Here is a 20,439-nt window from a genome sequence, read left to right as displayed (position 1 = left end):
AGGCAGTTTAGTGGATGCTCACCTTACTAGACCTGGATGGAGGTGGGTGGTCCTTGGACTTCCCACCGGGCAGAGAACCCTGATTGCTTTTTGGGCTGACGAGGGAGGGGGACTTGATTGGGGGAGGGGGAGGGAAAGGGGAGGCGGCGGTGGGGAAGAGACAGAAATCTTTAATAAATAAATAAATTTAAAAAAAAGAAAACTGACAAACCGAATCAAGAGAAAGAGGAGGGTTGGTGAGTACTGAGATGGGGTGGCTGGTAGGCAGTAGCGTCCTCTTGTCAGGAGGACAACATTGGAGGCAATTGGCATCTCAGTATTATGATTTACGCTGGACAGAGGATTAATAAACCCATTTTCACCCCCCGAAAGAAAGAAAGAAAGAAAGAAAGAAAGAAAGAAAGAAAGAAAGAAAGAAAGAAAGAAGTGAAAACTCAAAGGGTGATTGATAGCATCTTACTGTTCTTTCATCTCTTGGAGTCCATAATCTAAATTTTTAAGCATTTAAATTTACTGACTGCTAAAGCAATCTAGACTTTAAAGACCTGGTTAATGTTCTCAGATAATGTCCAAAAGAACAGATTCAATAAAAACACTTGTCTTAACATCTTTTAAATAATCACAAAGGGAAACATTAATCAGATCTCATTAGACAAATCATTTAACTGTACAACATATAGTGGAACCCCAAATTTTGTACCCAGAAGGAATAACTTAATGGACACTGAAAGTATGACTTCATAGTTTGTTCAAAGACATATGTATGGGATCTTTGAAAAGTGAGTTCAGAATGCATTTATCTGACATATGGAATTGTGGAAATTTGACCTTGCTCTAATTTAAATTCTGTTAGTCTTATTTTTGTGCCTGAAATCTTCCTAATTTCTACAGATGTTGCCAGCATGTCGCGGGGGCCCTTCCCACTCCCTCTTGATGACACACATCTCAACAAGATTCTCAATGACACCCTCAAAGACATCCAGAAGCCCACAACAGTAAGAAGTTTTGAGTTGCTAATTTTTCATGCATGTGTCTGATCTTCTCTTTTTGTTATTTTTTTCGCCTATTTATGAGTACGTGGTGTGTATACATATGTGTCTGCATGTTCACATGTATATGGGCACACGTGTGCTAGAATTCCATGCACTTTTGACTTTTCTGTAGATTTGGGGATCTAGCGCCTCAGTCTTGTACAGCAAGCCCTTAACAGTTAGTTATATCTCTAGCCTTGGAGAAAGGGGAAACATTTTTGTACTGTGTTCCCATTACTCTATAATCTCAGTTACTTTATTCTATTCACTATTATTACTGACTGAGGGAATAAATAGGTTGAGGATTAGAATAAAATTGAGGGAATTGCAAGAGGCAAGCAAAAACCCTTCTCCCCAGTATATAACAGATAATAGTGCATCCCAAATATTAAAATCAATCAATCAATCAACCGCAATCACTCACACTCCACTAAAATATAAGCCTTGTTGGTAGCAAGAGTCAAGTATTAGTGTCTGATACTTACAGTACAAGTATATCAAATGTATCAAATCCTCCACATCAAGACACGGGAAAATAGAAACAGTGACCTAAGGCTAAGAGATTCACTAGTCACTAGTCACCGCATGGGCTGGTACAGCTGTGAGAGTAGAGAAGCATTGGTCCTTCCCAGAAGCCTAGCTCCAGACAGTGCCGAAGCAGAGAACATTGCCCTCATTGCTCATGAGAAGTGGACTTGGCAGTGCAGAGAAAAACAACTCCAGAACTCCCCATCCTCTCACTGTTGCTGCGGCCACACCTACTCTCCCCTGGAATTTATGAGATGTTTTCCCCTGCCTCCATCCTTTCAATTTCCCTCCAAAGCACGAAGCAAAATGAGGGGAAAAAAAAACTCCATCTTACCAGCCCTGCATGAGAAGTCCTGATGAGCATCCTGGTGGCTACTCTATGTATCCTTCAGGCAAGATGGCAGTGGATACAGCTGAACTATTGCTGTGAATAAAAATAATGTGCTTTTCTGGAAACTTCTTCCCCACCAACAGGCAAAGTGAAACTGGAAAAAAGTCTTTTATAATCCAAAATATTTAGCACAAAATTTGTAGGATGACTAGTCTTTGTTTCCTCTTTCTTCGCATTGCCTTCAATATCTGATATAGGTACCTCCCTCTGTGTAAATATCACCACATAGTTCATCTGACATCTGTCATACCCCTGATGAGCAGCCTCTACTGTCTGTATCTACGCTCCATTCTTTTGCTCAGTATTTTTTACTCAGGTCCACTGATTTGTCAAGCCTAGGGATGTACATCAAATATCCCAAGATAAGCAAGACAGATCCTGCACCAAAGAACATGTATGCAATTATGTATGACAGAACAGTCTGAGTGCTATGATTAAGGGTGACTGGGATGAAATGATAAGCCAGGACAGGTTATAGGAGGTACATTCCTTATGCTTGCATACTCCTTAAGTTTAATACATAAACAGCTTCTTGTTTTTGCTTTGGGGTGGGTGGTTGTATGGCAGAGAATTGTGTGGACCAACAAGACTTGCAGATAGAGAGAGGATAACAGGCAAGTACATGAGTAGGTACCAAACAAGAGTTGCAATACCAATCAATGCCACTGGAGTTCAGGGGAGATGAAGGTTTCTAGACTCCAGACAGGGGAAATAGTATTTCAGACAAAATGTAGAATGAGTAAAATGTGGTGGGGGAGGGGAGAACAGAGAGAGGGAAAAGGGGTGAGAAGAACGGTGCTATAGAGGTGGAAGCATCTTAAGAAGACTCTCCGGAAGGAGAAAATCAGAAGAATGTGGCCTTTTATTAATCCAGCAATCTGTGCTGCAGAGTGAAAATGAATAAGACTCTGGGAAACATTAATTGTGCAGAAAAAGAGTCTAAGTTTTAATCACAAGTCATAAAGAGTCTCTGAAGGTACTAGGTGAGGAGTATTTTTAAATCTGGTTTTTTACTTGTGGACACTCAGTAGAGCAATCTCTCAGAGTCCAGAAGAGGAGAGAATGTGAACACTGAACCAAAGGGTACAGATTCCAGTAAAACCTGAGGAGTCGTCAGTGAGCTGTTACACAGAATGCGAACTGACAAGGGAAAACACATTATATACCTCCAAGTTGCTAGGAGAAAAGATTCTAACATTTTCAACATACACCCAAGAAGATGCTTTTTTTTTTAATTTGAGGTGCTGAATATATTAACAACCCTGGCACAACCTCTCCAGATTATAAACATATATCAAGACATCACGTTGTACTCTATATGTATAGACAGTTATCATGTGTTATTTGAACATATGCTGAAGCTGGATGGTAGCACTGGAGGGCAGTGGCAGGAGGATCAAGGGTTCAAGGCCAGACGTAACTATATAGCAAATTTAATAATAGCTTGGGCAACAATGAGACTCTGACTCAAAATAAATAAGACAATAAAATTTGAGGATTGACTGAAATTCAAGGCCAGCCTGGACTACAGAGTGAGACTTTGTCTCAAATAAGTATGTAAAGAACCAACCCAATGGAGCTCCAGTAGTGTCTTACTTTGTCTGTCACGAAAATTCAGAAGCAACTCCTTATTAACAGGACTTCTAGTCCAAAACTGCTTGGACCTTCACAGGCCAAGTCTTGACGCAATAGCAACACATATTATGTAATATAGTGGGTTGTGTATGGTTTACCTTAATAGAGGACTTTTTGGTTTTGTGTTTTTGTTTTTGTTTTCTTTAACCTAGAAAAGCAAAACAGAACCCACTCATGTGTCTGAAATCTCACCAGAAGAGAAGGTGGAGTTCAGCATCTCTCTGCCAAACCACAGGTTCAAGTCAGAGCTCACCAACTCTGGGTCCCCGTACTACCAGGAGCTGGCGAAACAGTCCCAACTGCAGGTGAGTGGACCCAGCCTGCATACCCACACCCAAGTCATGGTGGCAGTGTCTGGGAGTCAACAGAATATTACGCCTCCTTTGGCTATTAGCTCCAACTTTTTGTGACCAGGCATCCATTGTTAATCACTAAAAAGAAAACTAACACATACTAAGTTCTAAAATATTCGGGCAATTGTCCAGACCAGCTTTTCATTGGTCAATGTTATTTATGTTTAAATTATCTTTGATTTTTAGTAAGCTTTTAACTCATTGAACTAAAATCCATAAATATTCTGTATGCGTAAATTGTCATTATGGTAATGCCTCATAAGTATACACTTTTCGAAAAATTCATCAAGGTGTATATTAAATGCTTTAGTCTTTTTGTATGTCAATTATATATCAGTAAAACTGATTAAAATTTTAGAAGATTAAAATAAAATGATCACCTATGCACTAACTAGAGAATCTAATTATGTAGATTTTCAATTCAAAATGTTATATTCCTATTAATATTTCCACTCCTGCAATTTGAAAGAAATCTATATTTACTACCACATCACCAATGCTATCTTTGCATTTGATGCAATTTAAACACCTGACCTTAAGTAGACATAATTATACTGTTTATTCATCAATTACTAGAGCAGGAGTTGACCTAAGATAACTTTTCTGGCATTGAGCATTGTCTTATCTCTTTGTCTTTGGCGGGATTCAAATGGTCTTTAACTCTCTGCAGGATAAATCTAACTATGTTGTTGAATGTAGCATATGAATGCTAAGAGCAGCATGGGATAGGGGGTGGGGAGACAAAAATGGTTGCAGACATGACCAGGGCTGGTACAAAGTGTACACCTGGTATAGTGAGCCCATTACAGAGACAAATCCATAGTGATGCACAGAACTTTCTTCTTTATTTATGTTATTTTATTTATAATTTTTAAAAGAAAACAAACTATCTTTTTTTCATTATACATACCAGTTCAAGTTCCCACTACCTCCCCTCCTCCCATTCCTTCCACTTACTCCCTACCTCACCCCCCATCCACTCCATAGAGAGGGTAAGGCACAATGCTTTGGGGAAGGTCCAAGGCCCTCCTTGCTAAGTCCGGCTAAGCAAGATATCCATTTAAAGAGAATAGGTTCCCAAAAAGCCAGTACAAGCAGTAGGAATAAATCCTGATATTACTGCCAGTGGCCCCTCAGTCTGCTCCAGTCACACAACTGTCAACCAAATTCAGAGGGACTGGCTGGAGTTGGTGAGCTCACATTAGCTCAGGTAGACTGTTTCAGCAGGTGTACCCATCGTGGACTTGACCTCTTTGCTCATATTCTCATTCCTCCCACTCTTCAACTAAACTTTGGGAGCTCAGTTCAGTGCTCCGATGTTGGTCTCTGCCTCTGTTTCCATTGTTGCAGGATGAAGGTTCTATGGTGATATGTAAGATAGTCATCAGTCTGGTTACAGGGCAAGGCCAGTTTGGGCATCCTCTCCTCTATTGCTTAGAGTCTTAGCTGGGGTCATCCTTGTGGATTCCTGGGAATTTCTCTAGAGCCAGGTTTCTTGCTAACCCCATAATGGCTCCCTCAATCAAGATATCGCTTTCCTTGCTCTCATCTCTGTCCTTCTTCTATCTCGGCTACCCAATTCCCTCAAGTTCTCCTCCTCTCCCCACTTCTCCCCTCCTCTTTCCCTTCCACCTTCCCTTCTCCTTCCTACCCCCATGCTCCCTATCTCATCAGTTTCGACTTTCCAGGTAGATCTATATGTTTTTCTTAGAGTTCACCTTGTTACTTAGCTTCTCTAAGATCATGAACTACAGCTTCAATACCCACTGTTTATACCTAGTATCCACTTATGAGTGAGTATATACCATATTCATCTTTTTGGGTCTGGGTTTACTCACTCAGAATGGTATTTTCTAGTTCTATCCATTTGCATGCAAAATCAAGATGTCATTTTTTTTTTACCACTGAGTAGTACTCTAATATATAAATGTGCCACATTTTCTTTATCCATTCTTTGGTTGAGGGGCATCTAGGTTATTTCCAGGTTCTGGTTATTATAAATAATGCTGCTATGAACATATTTGAAAACATGTCCTTGTGGTATGATTGAGCATCTTCTGGGTATAAGCCCAAGAGTGGTATTACTGGATCCTGAGGGAGGTTGATTCCTAATTTTCTGAGAAACTACCATAAGGATTTCCAAAGAGGTTATACACGTTTGCATTCCCACCAGCAATGCAGGAGTGTTTACCTTGCACTACATCTTCTCCAGCATAAGCTTTCATTGGTGTTTTTGATCTTAGCCTTTCTGACAGGTGTAAGATGATATCTCAGAGTTGTTTTGATTTGCATTTCCCTGATGGCTAAGGATGTTGAACATTTCCTTAAGTGTCTTTTGGCCATTTGAGATTCTTTAGTTGAAAATTCTCTGTTTAGTTCTGTACCCCAGTTTTTAATTGGGTTATTTGGAAATTTAATGTCTAATTTACTGAGTTCTTTATATAGTTTGGAGATAAGTCCTTTGTCTGATGTGGCGTTTGTGAAGATCTTTTACCATTCAGTAGGCTGCCTTTTTTGTCTTATTGTGTAGTAAGGAGGTTGCTAGTTTGTTTCTGGCTGCTTAGCCCCCAAATAATCACACAGAAATTAGATAATTAAATCACTGCTTGTCCCATTATTTCTAGCTTCTTATTGACTAACTCTTACATATTAATTTAATCCATTTTCATTAATTTGTGTATCACCGTGTGGCTGTGGCTTACCAGGTAAAGTTCCCAGCATCTGTCTCTGGAGTTGGCTCCATGGCTTCTCTCTGACTCATCCCTTCTTTCTCCCAGCTTATAGTTTAATTTTCCCTGTCAACTTCTGTTCTGCTCTTCTATGCTATAGGATTAAAGCCTTTATCAATCAATGGTATTCACAGCATACAGAGTGGAATCCCACATCATTATTGACTGTGTCCTTTGCTTTACAGAAGCTTCTCAGTTTCAGGGGTCCCATTTATTTATTGTTGCTCTCAATGTTTGCGCTACTGGGATTATATTTAGGAAGTAGTCTCCTGTGCCCATACATTGAAGGCTACTTCTATCAGGTTCAGTGTGGTCATATTTATATTGAGGTCTTTAATCTACTTGGACTTGAGTTGTGTACATGGGGATAGATAGGGATCTATTTTCATTCTTCTACATGTTGACATCCAGTTATGCCAGCACCATTTGTTGAAGATGGTTTCTTTTTTTTCTACTGTATAATTTTAGTTTCTTTGTCAAAAATAAGGTGTTCATAGGTGTGTGAATTAATATCTGGGTCTTTGATTTGATTCCATTGTTCTATCTGTCTCTTTTTATGCCAATACCTTCCTGTTTTCATTACTGTAGCTCTATAATAGAGCTTGAAGTCAGGGATGGTGATGCCTCCAGAAGTTCCTTTATTGTACAGGATTGTTTTGACTATCCTGGGTTCTTTGTTTTTTCATATGAAGTTGATTATTGTTCTTTCAAGTCTGTGAAGAATTATATTGGAATTTTGATGGGGATTGCATTGAATCTATAGATTGCTTTTGATAGGATTGCCATTTTTATTATGTTGATTCTACCTATCCAAGAGCATGAGAGATTTTTCCATTTTCTGGTATCTTCTTCAATTTCTTTCTTCAAAGACTGAAAGTTCTTGTCAAATAGGTCTTTCACTTCTTTGATTAGAGCTACCCCAAGATATTTTATGTTATTTGTGGCTATTTGTGAAAGGTGATGATTCTCTGGTTTCTTTCAAAGCTTCTTTATCATTTGTATATAGGAGGGCTACTGATTTTTTTAAGTTCCTAAAGGGAGACATGTGGAAGGCCATTGTTGACTATTAGTTTCCTCTGAATTGAAATATTCTCTCCAGGAAGGATGGAGAAGCACAATTCTAGGTTTGTTGAAAGGAACAAGGTACTTCCTCACAGTTATAAGAGCAATGAACAACTGTGGGGGAAGGGAAACAGACCAGTGGGGTGCAGAGAGTAGATTTCCCAACTTGTAAAGCTACCTGCAAGTCTTGCTCTCTAGCTCCATGGACGCAGCTCTCCTGAGTCATTGTTAGTGTTGGGGTGGGCTTTTGGATGATGCAGCTGCATTTGAGTTGCCTCTGGTCCTGTAAATAGTCCTTCACACATACTGCTTTATGTAACCCCAATAAAATACCATTGCTTTGCTAAGTTGGACTTTGTTAAAAACCATTTCTCTGGTCTGTTGTGGGTTCTTTATGTGGACTGAGAAGATGTGTATGTGTTAGGCCATCAAGACCAGCAAGGCAGCATGGTGAATACTAAAAATGTGGCAAAATTAAAAATAGTTTGTATTTCTGTCAACTCAAGTGAAAAGGAGAGAGGTGTTAATGAAGGAGTTTAAGACAAGGCTGAAAGGAAGGCCAGATCTTGTCATGGTGTCCAGATCCTCTGAAGATGTACTAACTGTATCAAGGATTTGCTAGGAAGAGTGTTTTAAATACCAAATGGAACAGGTTACAAACTCATCATTAGCTCATTCTGCTTAACCCGTGTCTAAGTACTGGTGTTTGGTTCATGGACACTACAGAATCCTTGACTTTCCAGTTTATAGAAATGATCCTTTATATTTAATTGACTTACTGATGATGATGAGTGGGGTTGGATATAAAGGAGGTTTTATGTATACATCTCCTCTCTGGGTCTGGGTTGCCTAACTTCATATGTTTTTTTCTATATCCATTCATTTGCCTGCAAATTTCAAGATGTCATTATTTTTTACTACTGAATAGTACTCCATTGTGTAAATGTACCACATTATCTTTATCCATTCTTCAGTTGAGGGACATCTAGATTGTTTCCAGGTTCTGGCTATTACAAATACTGCTGCTATGAACATAGTTGAGAACATGTCCTTGTGGTATGATTGAGTATCCTTTGGGTACATATCCAGCAGTGGTATTGCTGGTTCTTAGGGTAAATTGTTTCCTAATTTTTCTAAGAAATTGCTATACTAATTTCCAAAGTGGCTGTACCAGTTTGCACTCCCACCAGCAATGGATGAGTGTTCCCCTTACCCCACAGCCTCTCTAGCAGCATAAGCTGTCATGAGTGCTTTTGATCTTGGCCATTCTGACAGGTATAAGATGTAATCTCAATGTTGTTTTGATTTTCATTTCTCTCATGGCTAAGGATGTTGAGCATTTCCTTAAGTGTTTTTCAGCCATTTGAGATTCATCTGTTGAGGGTTTTCTGTTTATGTCTGTACCCCATTTTTATTGGGTTATTTGTTCTTTGGATGACCAATTTTTTGAGTTCTTTGTATATTTTGGATATCAATCCTCTGCCCAATGTGGGGTTGGTGAAGATCTTTTCCCATTCTGTAGGCTGTCATTTTGTCTTGTTGACCTTGTTCTTTGCTTTAAAGAAGCTTCTCAGTTTCAGAAGGTCCCGCTTATTAGTTAATTAAATCACTGCCTGTCCCATTATTTCTAGCTTCTTATTGGCTAACTTTTACATATTAATTTAATCCATTTCCATTAATCTGTGTATTGCCACGTGGTTGTGGCTTACTGGATAAAGTTCCCAGCATCTGTCTCTGGAGTTGGCTCCATGGCTTCTCTCTGATTCCACCCACCTTCCTCCCGGCAATCAGCTTAGTTTTTCCCACCTACCTAACTTCTGTCCTGCTATAGATCCAATGCAGTTTCTTTATTCATTAATGGTAATCACAGCACACAGAGGGAAATCCCACATCATCATTTCCCATTTAATGGATGAGGAAACTGAAGCACAAGGAGACAAATTAACATCCCTAGCCAACACAGCCAATATCTGGCAAAGAAAAGATTCCAACCCAGGTAGTCAAGCCTCGCTCCTTCAACACTACTGTAAGGCTTTCTATTTTTCCCAATGAATGCTTATGTAAAACAGGTAACTGTGTCATCAAGTTACCCTCTAGTCCTTGAAAAGTTTACTAACAAAGAAACCCATGTCTTGTCCAACTCTTCTCCAAAGAGTATCACATCAATACTGCTGACTCTTTCAGCAAAGTCTGCCATTACAGATGGCATAGTCTTCTGCAGTTCCTGTCCCCTCACTGGCTCCTAAGCAAGACCCCTGCAAAACCTGCCTTATAAACCCAATCAGTGCGCTCCACCCATAGTCTGTATTAGTAGTCATTTGGGCCTAATTAGAAATTAATGGACACTGCTTTGCAGTGATTTAATTTTCACAATAAAACTAATGAGCAATTTAGTACAAATGTCAAAAGGAATCACTTGGTTGTTGTCCGAATGCTTTCTCCTGTGCAAACAATCAGTGAAACTCAGCTGTAGCTGTTTTTTTATAGCCCGTTAGCATGCATTCTGGCAGAGTCAGGGAGACCCCTGTGCATTTAGCATTATTAATAAGGTTAAGTGGGCACTTAATTAGCAATTTAGTGGCTAGTGCTTCATGATGGGAAGGCCCCCACTAGATTACTTAGCAGAATTAACTGAAGGCTTTTGTCATCATGTCCCTAGATACCATCTACACCCTGTGATGCAAAGCTGATTCTTAATCAGACTCAGACAGGTTCACAAAGAGGGCATGAACACACACACAAACATCTCCTACATAAATGCCTTTGTTGTGGAGCACTCTGAGAGTGGAGGGAAGATTGTTATCATTTATAAACAGATGGTGAGGGAACCGGTCCCATGAAGTGCAGCCATGGGTCCCCAGAGGCCTCAGCTGGTCCCCTTGATGGGAGACCACAGCAAGTGAGAAACAGACAGATATGCCATGCAAAAAGAGTTTGGGTGTAGAGTTTATTTAGTGGGTTGTAAGGAGGGGAGGGAAGGAAGAAGTGGGGAAGGGGAAAAGGGAGGAGAAGAGAGAGAGGCAGAGAGAGAGGAGGAGAGGGGAGAGGCAGTAGTTACCTCTTCAGAAAAGAGGGAAAGAAGAACAGGCTGGAGAAGAGGCAGAGATCCTATGCTTGCCTCAGTGGAAGGTGGGGGTTGAGAGTGGACTGGGCTTTTCTCTTAAAAAGACAGGTACCCAGGTGACAGGCCAGGCCAGCAGATTATAATGAAGATAGCCCTCTGAAGTACTGAGGAGCCTCCATACTTTAACTGCTTGCACCATAGTCTAGAGTCTCTGTGAGGAAAATACTTCAGAATCATTGTGCCTTGCTCCAAACTCTATAGCACACACTTGAGCCTTCACCCCCCAAATACACTGTGGACCCAAAGCTGCTCTCACAGGACACAAGTGCAGGTCTGAAGGATGTACAAGGACCTTTCCCGTGTGCTCCCAACTAAAGCCCAGCTCTGCAGAACCAACCTCTCCTTTCCTGTGCTTCTTCTCTGTTTAGCTCTTTACAGAATAGGAGAGAGACACGCAAGCTTATTTCCCCCACACCTGCCCTCCCTGGTGAATCTTTTGAAAAGGCTGTCTAAAAGCTGGGTCTGACCTTGTTGAATCCACACTTGGCGGTGGGAGGGATTTGTAAAGGGGGGTGGGGATTGAGACACTCAGGGCGCTAGTGACCAAGGTGGAAAAGTACAAAACAAAAAATAATAATAACAAATTATAAAAGTCACTAACTGAGGGCCAGGCATGTGTTGCTTTTTTTTCTCATACCTTACTGGTACCCTGTGGCATGGATATCGTCCCATTTTGATCAAAAGACCATGACTCAGATGAGGCAATAAACTCAGGAGTTTGCACTAGAAAGTAATAGCACCAATATTTAAACCCAGCCCTGTGCAGTATCTTCTTATCACCCAGACTAAGCCGCTTTCATCGCCAGAGTTCCTATAGGTTCAGGAAATGAAAACTATTTTTAATATTGGCACAAGAAAATATAATTAGAAGGTAAATCAGTCTGCTGGAAAAAAAAATTCCATGATGCAGCCCAAAAGCCCCAGAGGAGATTGGGGATTATCTATCTGTGCATCACTGCTACCGGTCCTTGGTGTTGGAGCTGCAGAGTGGCAGTGGCTTCAGACACAGTGACAAAGCTGGGGCATGTTGATGAGTCTGGAGAACAAAGAGATGAACTCAACTCATCAAGCAGTATTGTTACATTCCCTCTGTATGGACAGAAATCCAGGGCATTCCAAGAGCAAGGGAGATAAAGACGAATAAAGAGGACTCCAACCCTAGACCAAAGGGCACGGACTTCCTAGAACTTAGACGGTACATGTGAGAGATGAGGCCTGGCAGAGAGAAGAAATGCTCCAAACTGCACCTGAGTCTGAAACTCTCCCTTTTCAGTAGACAAAGACTCAGTGGAAGCATCCAGTGAACAGAACACGGGGGATGCTGTGTTGTGGGCCGAGGGAAAACAATCCATGGAGCTCTGGAGAAATAGAAGTACATATTGTAAATGGAGAAGGTCAGAGGTCATATCTCACACAGGTCGACCAGTTGTCCTATAAAGTGTTTGGCCTTAAAAGCAAAGCATTGGGTAGATTGGTTTGGGGTTTTTTGGTTTTTGTTTAGTTTTTTTTTTTTTTGATAAAATATACATCTCATACAGGTTGCATCTTCAGTTCACTGGAAGGCCAGCTATAGGCCTCTTGTAACTGAAATAACAACAGAAAGGAGTATGTCTAACTTTTCTCTCACTGTGGGCACCATGACAAAGGCAACTTATTAAAGAAAGTGTTCAGCTGGGACCTTCCAAGCTTGTCTGACATGGGGGAGTCTGGAAGTAAAGACTGGGAGAAGAAAATGATCCTTGTATGGAGAACTGAAGACAGGGTATAAGGAGATTGATGGATCATTGAAGCCATGGGAGAAAATCAGATTTCCCCTCGGGATGGGGATGACGATCAGAGAGAGGCAGGGGTGGAACGACAAGGCTAGTCCCGTTTGTCCCTGGTGTCCCACTGGAGCCGGACAATTGTTAGCTCCTTTAATAACTGGCTTTGCCTTCCTCTCAGACCCTCTTGTCTTGTAGCTTTCCCCCAGGAAAGCTGAGATGGGCCAGGTTATGGAAGAAGTGAGTTGAGAAGGCGGGGAACTTGCAGTGTTTTAACACTTAAAGAAAGACAAAAATCTGACGGAGCATAGAAAACTGAAGAGTGAAAAGGAAAGAAAAGGAAGTCAGTCAAAGAAGGCCACTGTGGAGGAAGATTTAGAGAGAACTACCCATTCCCTGGGAACCTGGAGGCTCTGAGATGGAGCCTAGAGAGGAGCCAAGAAGACTGTTCTGAGAACAAGCCTTGCTAACAAACACATACTGAGGAAACTTGTGAAATTCACGCAGGTCTAAGAACAAATCTAATCGATCAGCTATTTTGCATTTAATACCTTTAGTGTTATATTTTCCAAATCCTCTAATTCAATTCAGGGAACATCATTAGTTTCTCATTAGCTACATAGACAAAAAGTGGTATTACTCTATGTAGATGATAATGCTATAGTTAAGGTTCCCTCCAAATGCCATCTTAAAGATATTACATATTTTATGTAAAATAAATATTTCAAGTATCTCAGAGCTATTCGTATATAGCTTTTAAGCTAATAGCAAAACACTCTGTGGGCTTCAGAAATATCTGTGAAAGGAGGGAGTTGGACATGTTTTATTTCAGCTTTCCGTTTCAAATGTCCCCTAACTGACTCATCAAAATTGTTTAGAGGTTTCGTTTGTTTGTTGTTTGTTTGGTAAGATCTGAGCCAGACAGACCAACGAGTACATTTTTTTTTTCTCTCTGCAGTTGCAAAAGATATTTAAGAACCTTCCAGGCTTCCAAGAAATTCATGTGTTAGGTTTTGGGTAAGTAAGAGAATTAGACTGTTCTCATCTTTTAAATCACTTCCTCCCTGGCCTGCCTTAGAAGTGACATCCTGAGGATTAGAAGGTCCCTTTTCCCTCGGTTGTTTAGCTGAATCTAGTCCTGTAGACTGGATACTTCAGAGACAATGGAGCTCTAATTAGAACAGGAAACTGAGCTGCTGGGAGGAGAGCTTAGGATCTGCAATGCTGCTCCCTCTGGAAACTGGAAATCCTGCCCTCCCCAGAGCACCTGGCAGTTGTCCTTGGCAATGTCATTAGCAAATCTCTGAGAAACACCTCAGTGAAGACAGATCAAAAAGTGTGACAATTAATTGCCTTCTACTGGGTTGCCTCATGTCCTCCCCAAGGTCAAACCCCATCCCTGTTGGCATAAATCATGTTAGCCAAAAGACACAGGTGAGTCTGATTTTTTTTAAGTAGCTTTTATGGGCGGGAGGGGGGTTGAAGGAATGGAATTCACAGGGGCAAAAGCAAGACTTCACAAAATATATGTTTTTTTTTTAATTCTATTAGTGTATGGACTAAAGCAATACTGTGAGGCTCAAAAAGTAATGACTTGAAATGTTAAACGGATAAAATCAGGCCGTGCTAAATAAAGCCGAGTGGCATCACACCCCAGCGGAAGCGCGTCTGTAGCCATCTGCACTCGTTAACGCAGGTTCGCGGGTGCAACAAGAGTTTTTTGCTTCATTTTTAAAGTTCTCCTTAGTTCAAACATCTTCAGGCAAAACCACTAGCTGGCACTTTTTAACCATGCGCTGTGGGGCGCGACAGCAGCCCTGGCGGAAGCTGGATGAACTTCCACGCCTACGGAGGTAGGAGGTGACTTGGCAAGATCAGGCAGGGTGGCAGTCTTCCTGGCTCTGCCACTACCTGGTCCTGGAGCAGAAGGACCCCTGGGAAAGAGCAGTTGGTGCCTGGAGAGGGGGCTTTGGGAGATGTGAACAGCTCTGCCTCCCAGGGCTGCCAGGGCCTCCTCTGATTTGCATCACTCCAGCAGAGAGGAACACTGGACAGGGAGAGTGATCAGAGATGAAAGTCCTAATATTTACCAAAGCAAACTGGCTTTGCTTGTGTCAAGATCCGCTCTGCAGTACGCGGCGTGCAGTCAGATGGATGAGAGGATAATGAAAGGCGATAGGCTCATATTTTGCATAGATGGCGCAGTCTTCGGGATAAAGTACTACAGTTAAAGAACCAATTTTTAATCTACAGCTTCAGGAAATTATGGAAATGCTTCTCCCGGTGAGTGATTAAATGTGTGTTATTTCCTCCTTTCAACAAATGAAAATCTAATTGTTAAAAAAAAAATCTACTTCAGAGGAAAATCACAATGTTGGGCAGTGAAATTTTCCAAGGTAAAACTTTTAAAGAGGCATGCCTGGAAACGGAACCTTCCCCAAGGTGTTTGTCCCTGTAAGGATTTGTTCCTGTTTCTGCCAAATATGTTTAGAAAATAAGTTTAGTTGAATTTTTGTCAATAGTTTTCCTTCTGTCATAAGGAAGGTATGTGGGCTCCTGAGTTCAATAAATAATATGTTGTGAGCAGCCCAAACCTCTGGCCATTGATCCCAATGCTGGGGATATTGTCAAATAAACTTACTATGAAGGATAGTACTTTTGTTCTGGAGACGATGCCCACAGATGAGTCAGCCCCTATCGGTCACATACCTTGTCTTTCCTTTTTACCATTTATAGAAAAGCTTCTTTTATGACTTCACAAATGGCTTGATAGGAACAGCCTCACCTGATTCTCTCAACACAACTGGATAATTGTTAGGACCCCATTATTACTACAGTTGTATGGATTAACAGTTAAATCACAATTTAGAGTTATTGCTTCATCCCAAAGAGCAAGTGTGGGAAACTTAGTAGTCACATGAACTAGTGGAGTAGAGTACATTTCTTCAGTCTCGTGCATAAGCATCCATAGCATCTCTATCTTTAATAGCCCCAAACTGGAACCATCAGCAACCAACCATCAAGCATCAACAGAGCGATAGACAGTTCTAGAATGTGCTCAGTCTAGACACTTTTCTTGACAAAAAAATAACACTTTTGACATATGTGACAACATGAATGTCCCTCAAAATAGCTGCACTGAGTGAAAGACCAGACAAGGGTGCATTATATTCTATTTATATTAAATTCCAGAAAACAGAAACTCATCTACAGTGACAGAAAACATAGCAGCAGTTGCTTGGAGACGGTGAAGCAGAGTGTGAAAGGGAAGGATCACAAAGAGGCAGGATACAGTGTTGACGATGGCCAATGTGCTCCATGCCTTGATTGTGGTGATAAATAGTTTTCCTTTGAGATTTACACTTCCTTGTGCAAGGTAATGTCAACAAAGCAATTTTTAATTGGCAGGAATAAGGTATTGGCCCAGGAAGTATGGCCTCTCTCCTTGATTTCATGGGCTATGAATTAATTACAAAGAAGCAAGAGACTGGCCCTGAATGGATGTCTGGTAGAGGCAATCTCTCCTCACAGAGCAGTGCCGCTTCAGTGCAGGCTGATTTTTCTGTCCCAGCCAGCTCCCAAACAACCACATGGAGACTTTTTATTAATTATGAAAACTTGGCCAATAGCTTAGGCTTGTTTTCTAACTAGTTCTTATAACTTAAATCAATCATTTGTATTAGTCTACTTTCTTCTACCTCATGGCTTTATTACCTCTCCTCTGTACTATCCATGCTGCTTTCCCGGTTTCTCCATCTCTGGTTGGCTACTCTGCCTTCTTCCTCCCAGCATTCTCTCTGCTTCCAAAATCTTGCCTAGACTGTTTGCTGTTCAGATTTTCATTAAACCAATCAGACTGACACATAGTCACAGTGTACAAAACGATTATTCCAGAGAGAACAAGTCTGTAACATATCCACTGTGGCCGCGTTGTAGCAAATAAGTGAAATGAACTTGTAGTTCAGGTAGAAATGCCAGTGACATTAATCCTATCACATATATAGACTGTCTTTATTAGTAACTGTCATTCAAAACATACAGAACACTGAATATAGCTCAAGAGTTTGGGGGACCTTATAAACCTCTCTGCCGATGAAATAATTCAAATCAGACCAAATCAAACCAAATTAGAAAAAGCCCAGGTTTAATGGGTACCAATGATCCTGGGTGGCTTTCAGGCTCCCCCTTAGCCCCCCAGAGAGGATATGGGGAAGGAAGACGGAAAACCATGTGTTTTTCTTTGGTGGGTAGTTTAAATACCCTATGGAAGTGGTCTTGAGCCTCTATGGGGAGGGGTGACCCTTTGGTGGGCTTTCTTGAAGGTAGAGTCTGGACTAAGGCAACTCCCAAGGGAGGGAGCTTGGGATGAACTTCTACCCAAACATTCCAGAGTCTTTGGATATATGGATACCAGGGGCTGGGGTGACACTTCCAACCAAACATCCCAGACTCTTTGGGTATATGGATGCCAAAGGTTGAGGTGAAACTTCTACCCAAACAATAGCTTCTAAACTAGATTCTAAAATGTGTTGTTACACCCAAAGTTCGGAACCTCAAAACACCACCAAGAGACTAAATCTAATGCTAAAGCAAAGAGCCTTTAATGCGAGTTACCTCGGGCCTCCCTGTCCATCTGGAGGAGAAGCAGCAGTAGGAGCAGCAGCAGCAGTGGCAGTGGCCAGGGGCAGCAGCAGCCTAGCCAGGAGCAGCAAGCAGAGCAGGGGAGACCCCAAGTAGTGTGAGGAGGGTTTTATAGTGTCCAGGCAAAGAGTAGAAGGCTGGAGGAATTCCAAATCTATACAGTTACAGACTTGTGATTGGATGCTCCCTATGGGGTGAGGAGTTGCCTACTTCTGCTCCCCTTTATGGGAGGAGCCATTGGGGTCTGGGGTCAGGGAGAGGTCATGCCTCTAGACTAGAGGCAGCTACTTCTTTGGGCTAAGGTCCAGAAAAGGTCATGGCCTGTCTCTAGGCTAAGGTTACTACTTTACTATTTCCCTGGATTGAGGGTAAGAAAGGAAATGCATCTAAACTAAAGGTTACTACTTCCTTACTCAGGGATTGGTTGGTTTTTCCTGCTCTGGGATTGGTTGGTTTTGTGTCAGGGGCAGAGATGGCTCTGATTTCAGAGCCAAACTGGTTTCTCTGGTCCTTTTTATCTTTTACGCTCTAATTTTAGAGCCAGGACAAATTCCTTTAACAGGCTCTGGTTCTAGGAACAAAGCGTGTTCCTTTGACTCTGGTTTCAGGGTCAAGGTGTTTTTCCCTGGCTCTGGGTTCAGGGATAAAATGTTTCTTTCACTGGCTCAGGTCCCAGATCCAGGGTGTGTTTCTTTTGCTGACTCTGGATTCAGGGCCAGGGTGTTCAGGGATTGTGCTAGAACTATGGATCTGCTAGAGCCTGGGTCTCTCAGTGTCTGCAATTTTGGTTGCCAAAGTGTTTTTCTCAGGTATACACCAGTAGATGAGGTGACAAAATGAAACCAAGGTTCAGGAGAGACAACCCCAAGTTCAAATCCTGCCTCTGCTGGATCCAATTGACTCTGTCTCCCTCTGCTGCTGTAGTGCCTGTGAAATGAGAATTCTGTTACAGTAAACATTAAATGATAATACACATGAAATGCTTGGTGCATAGCACCCTCTCCGCAAACGGGTGTTGTTTTTTTCTCAGAAGTTTTCATGGTGAATCGAACCAGTCCCAGAAAGGATAAAAGCCATTCAAGAAGAAATCGGCAAGACACTAGTTCCCAGGGTCAATCTCTGGCAAGTTACCTCTGAGAATAGACAAATCCCTCAATGGCATTCAGGAAGTAAGGAACCTGTTTGCAAAATACTTTTTAAAAACATCCTGGCAGTTGCTACCCAAATATAAGATGCATAGCATGTATTTGCAGTCACTTTGAGGATATCAACAGTTTTAAAAAGAAGACAGTAAATGCACAGACATCTTTGGACTAAGGCTCAAACCCTGATCAGAAACTGTGTGTAATGACATTTACATCCTGAGACCCATGATTCTTCAAGATACCATTCAAAGTCTGGGTGTACTTTGTATGCTTCTCCAAAGCTCTAGGCAAACATGAAGGACAACATAAAAGCATTTTTGTGTATAAAATAATACACTGATTGCTTCGATAAATCTCATCAAAATTCTTTCTCTTTTACATGTTTTCACGGTGTGTGATGAAATGAAGACCAAAGAAAGAAAGAGATGGGTAATTCTGATTAATTTTATGTTTTGAAATATAGCATGCTTTCTTCCACAAATGTTTTGGGGTGGGGTGGGGGGCTTTTTTGTTTGTTTGGTTGGTTGGTTGGTTGGTTTTTGCTTTGCTTGGGTTTTGTTTTTTTTTCTCCAGGCATGGTTTCTCCATGTAGCCCTGACTGTCTTGGAAATTTCTGTGTAGACTAGGCTAGTTCAGAGATCTGCCTGCCTCTGCCTCCGAAGTGCTATGATTAAAAGCATTTGCCACTATCATTCAACATAAGTTGTTTTTTAAAAAATAATTTCACATGTAATATCTTGAATAAGCCAATATTTTTGCTATTTTTATTTATTGGAATTAATTATCATTAGTAATTTTTGAAACCCTCTAGTCAAATTACTTTGTGAGATTACCAGGTAACATTGACTTGACCGTTGAAATGCATTCTATAAAAAAATCTACAGCTCTAATTAGAAAAAATGTGAGAATACAGATGTTTTATGCCAGCATCATGATTTAACTAATTCTAATATATTTGCAATGGGAGATTGGCTGGCTGCCTTCACTCTCTTGAGTACATCCAACTGAAGCTTAGAATAAAGGAGAGAAACCAATTTGCTCCTCAGCCCCAAGGTCAGTTTGAGGTGGGGAAATGACCCACTACACCTTGGAGAGATCAGTAATGAGAATCTGGCTTTGGTTCCTGCAATTGACTAGTGAAATAATGAACTGTAGTCGCTTACTGATTGTGTGGTCTGAAGAGCTGCCAAGAATACACATTATCAGCTTCTGAGGCCTTTAAAAACGCTTCTGCACTGCTCTGTGTAGATTTATGGCGTGAAACAAAAGGTAACACTTTATTCTCAAGGACAGAGCTGTAAAGGATTTTCTTTGGAGTTGCATGCTGAAAGACGCTGTATTAATAAATACGGTAGTCAATACAGTTAATCATACATTGTGTGCTGCTTTCCTTCCCCTTTTCTTACATCTTTTATTATTTTGTTTCCTTGCATTTCAAGTTTTTTGTCTTTTTTTTTATTTAAAAAATACTTTATGGCCAGGTGTGGGTGATATGTGCCTTTAATCTAAGCACTCGGGAGGCAGAGGCAGGTGGATCTGTGTGAGTTTGAGGCTAGTCTGGTCTACAATGCAAATTCCAGGTCAGCCAGAGCTGTTACACAGAGAAACCCTGTCTCGAAAATAAATAAATAAATAAATAAATAAATAAATAAATAAATAAATAAATAAATAAAATACTTTGTGAGAAAGAATGGAAGATAAAAAGGCCTTAAGAACTGAAGTCCCACTTGGTCATGGCATACATAGCCTGTTATGCCACTGCTACACCGTGCATGTTCTTCCATAGATCTTAAAGAAGGTGTCTTGTAGAAAAGGGGCCAGTTCATCTCTTTCTGATTGGCACTGCATGGCTTTAATACCACCAAGAACACTCATCAATTAACAATGAACCATTAGCCCTTTTTTTAATATAAATATATATGGAACCAGTTCACAGTCTCTTTTCAACCTAGACTTATTCTCCAGGCTTTACTTTACTTTAAAAAGAAGTATCTGTCAATATTTTTCCATATGCTAAATTTCTGACAAATATTGAAG

The 20,439-nt window shown here is 40.9% G+C and overlaps 1 protein-coding gene across 1 annotated transcript in view; it reads left to right on the top strand.

Moving 5' to 3' along the window:
- Positions 1–20,439, top strand: part of Impg1 (interphotoreceptor matrix proteoglycan 1) — a 129,859-nt gene that overhangs the window by 31,657 nt on the left and 77,763 nt on the right. Inside the window, exons 5-8 of the mRNA XM_050124539.1 lie at positions 892–995; positions 3,738–3,890; positions 13,575–13,633; positions 18,811–18,831. Of these exons, the coding sequence (XP_049980496.1) occupies positions 892–995; positions 3,738–3,890; positions 13,575–13,633; positions 18,811–18,831 (337 nt within the window). The remainder of the gene's footprint in view (positions 1–891; positions 996–3,737; positions 3,891–13,574; positions 13,634–18,810; positions 18,832–20,439) is intronic.

The sequence above is a fragment of the Alexandromys fortis genome, unplaced genomic scaffold (genome assembly GCF_014885135.2).
Source record: "Alexandromys fortis isolate MF-2015 unplaced genomic scaffold, M_Fortis_MF-2015_v1.1 scaffold_22, whole genome shotgun sequence".
Lineage (NCBI taxonomy): Eukaryota > Metazoa > Chordata > Mammalia > Rodentia > Cricetidae > Alexandromys > Alexandromys fortis.
This window is presented reverse-complemented; position numbering and strand designations above follow the sequence as displayed.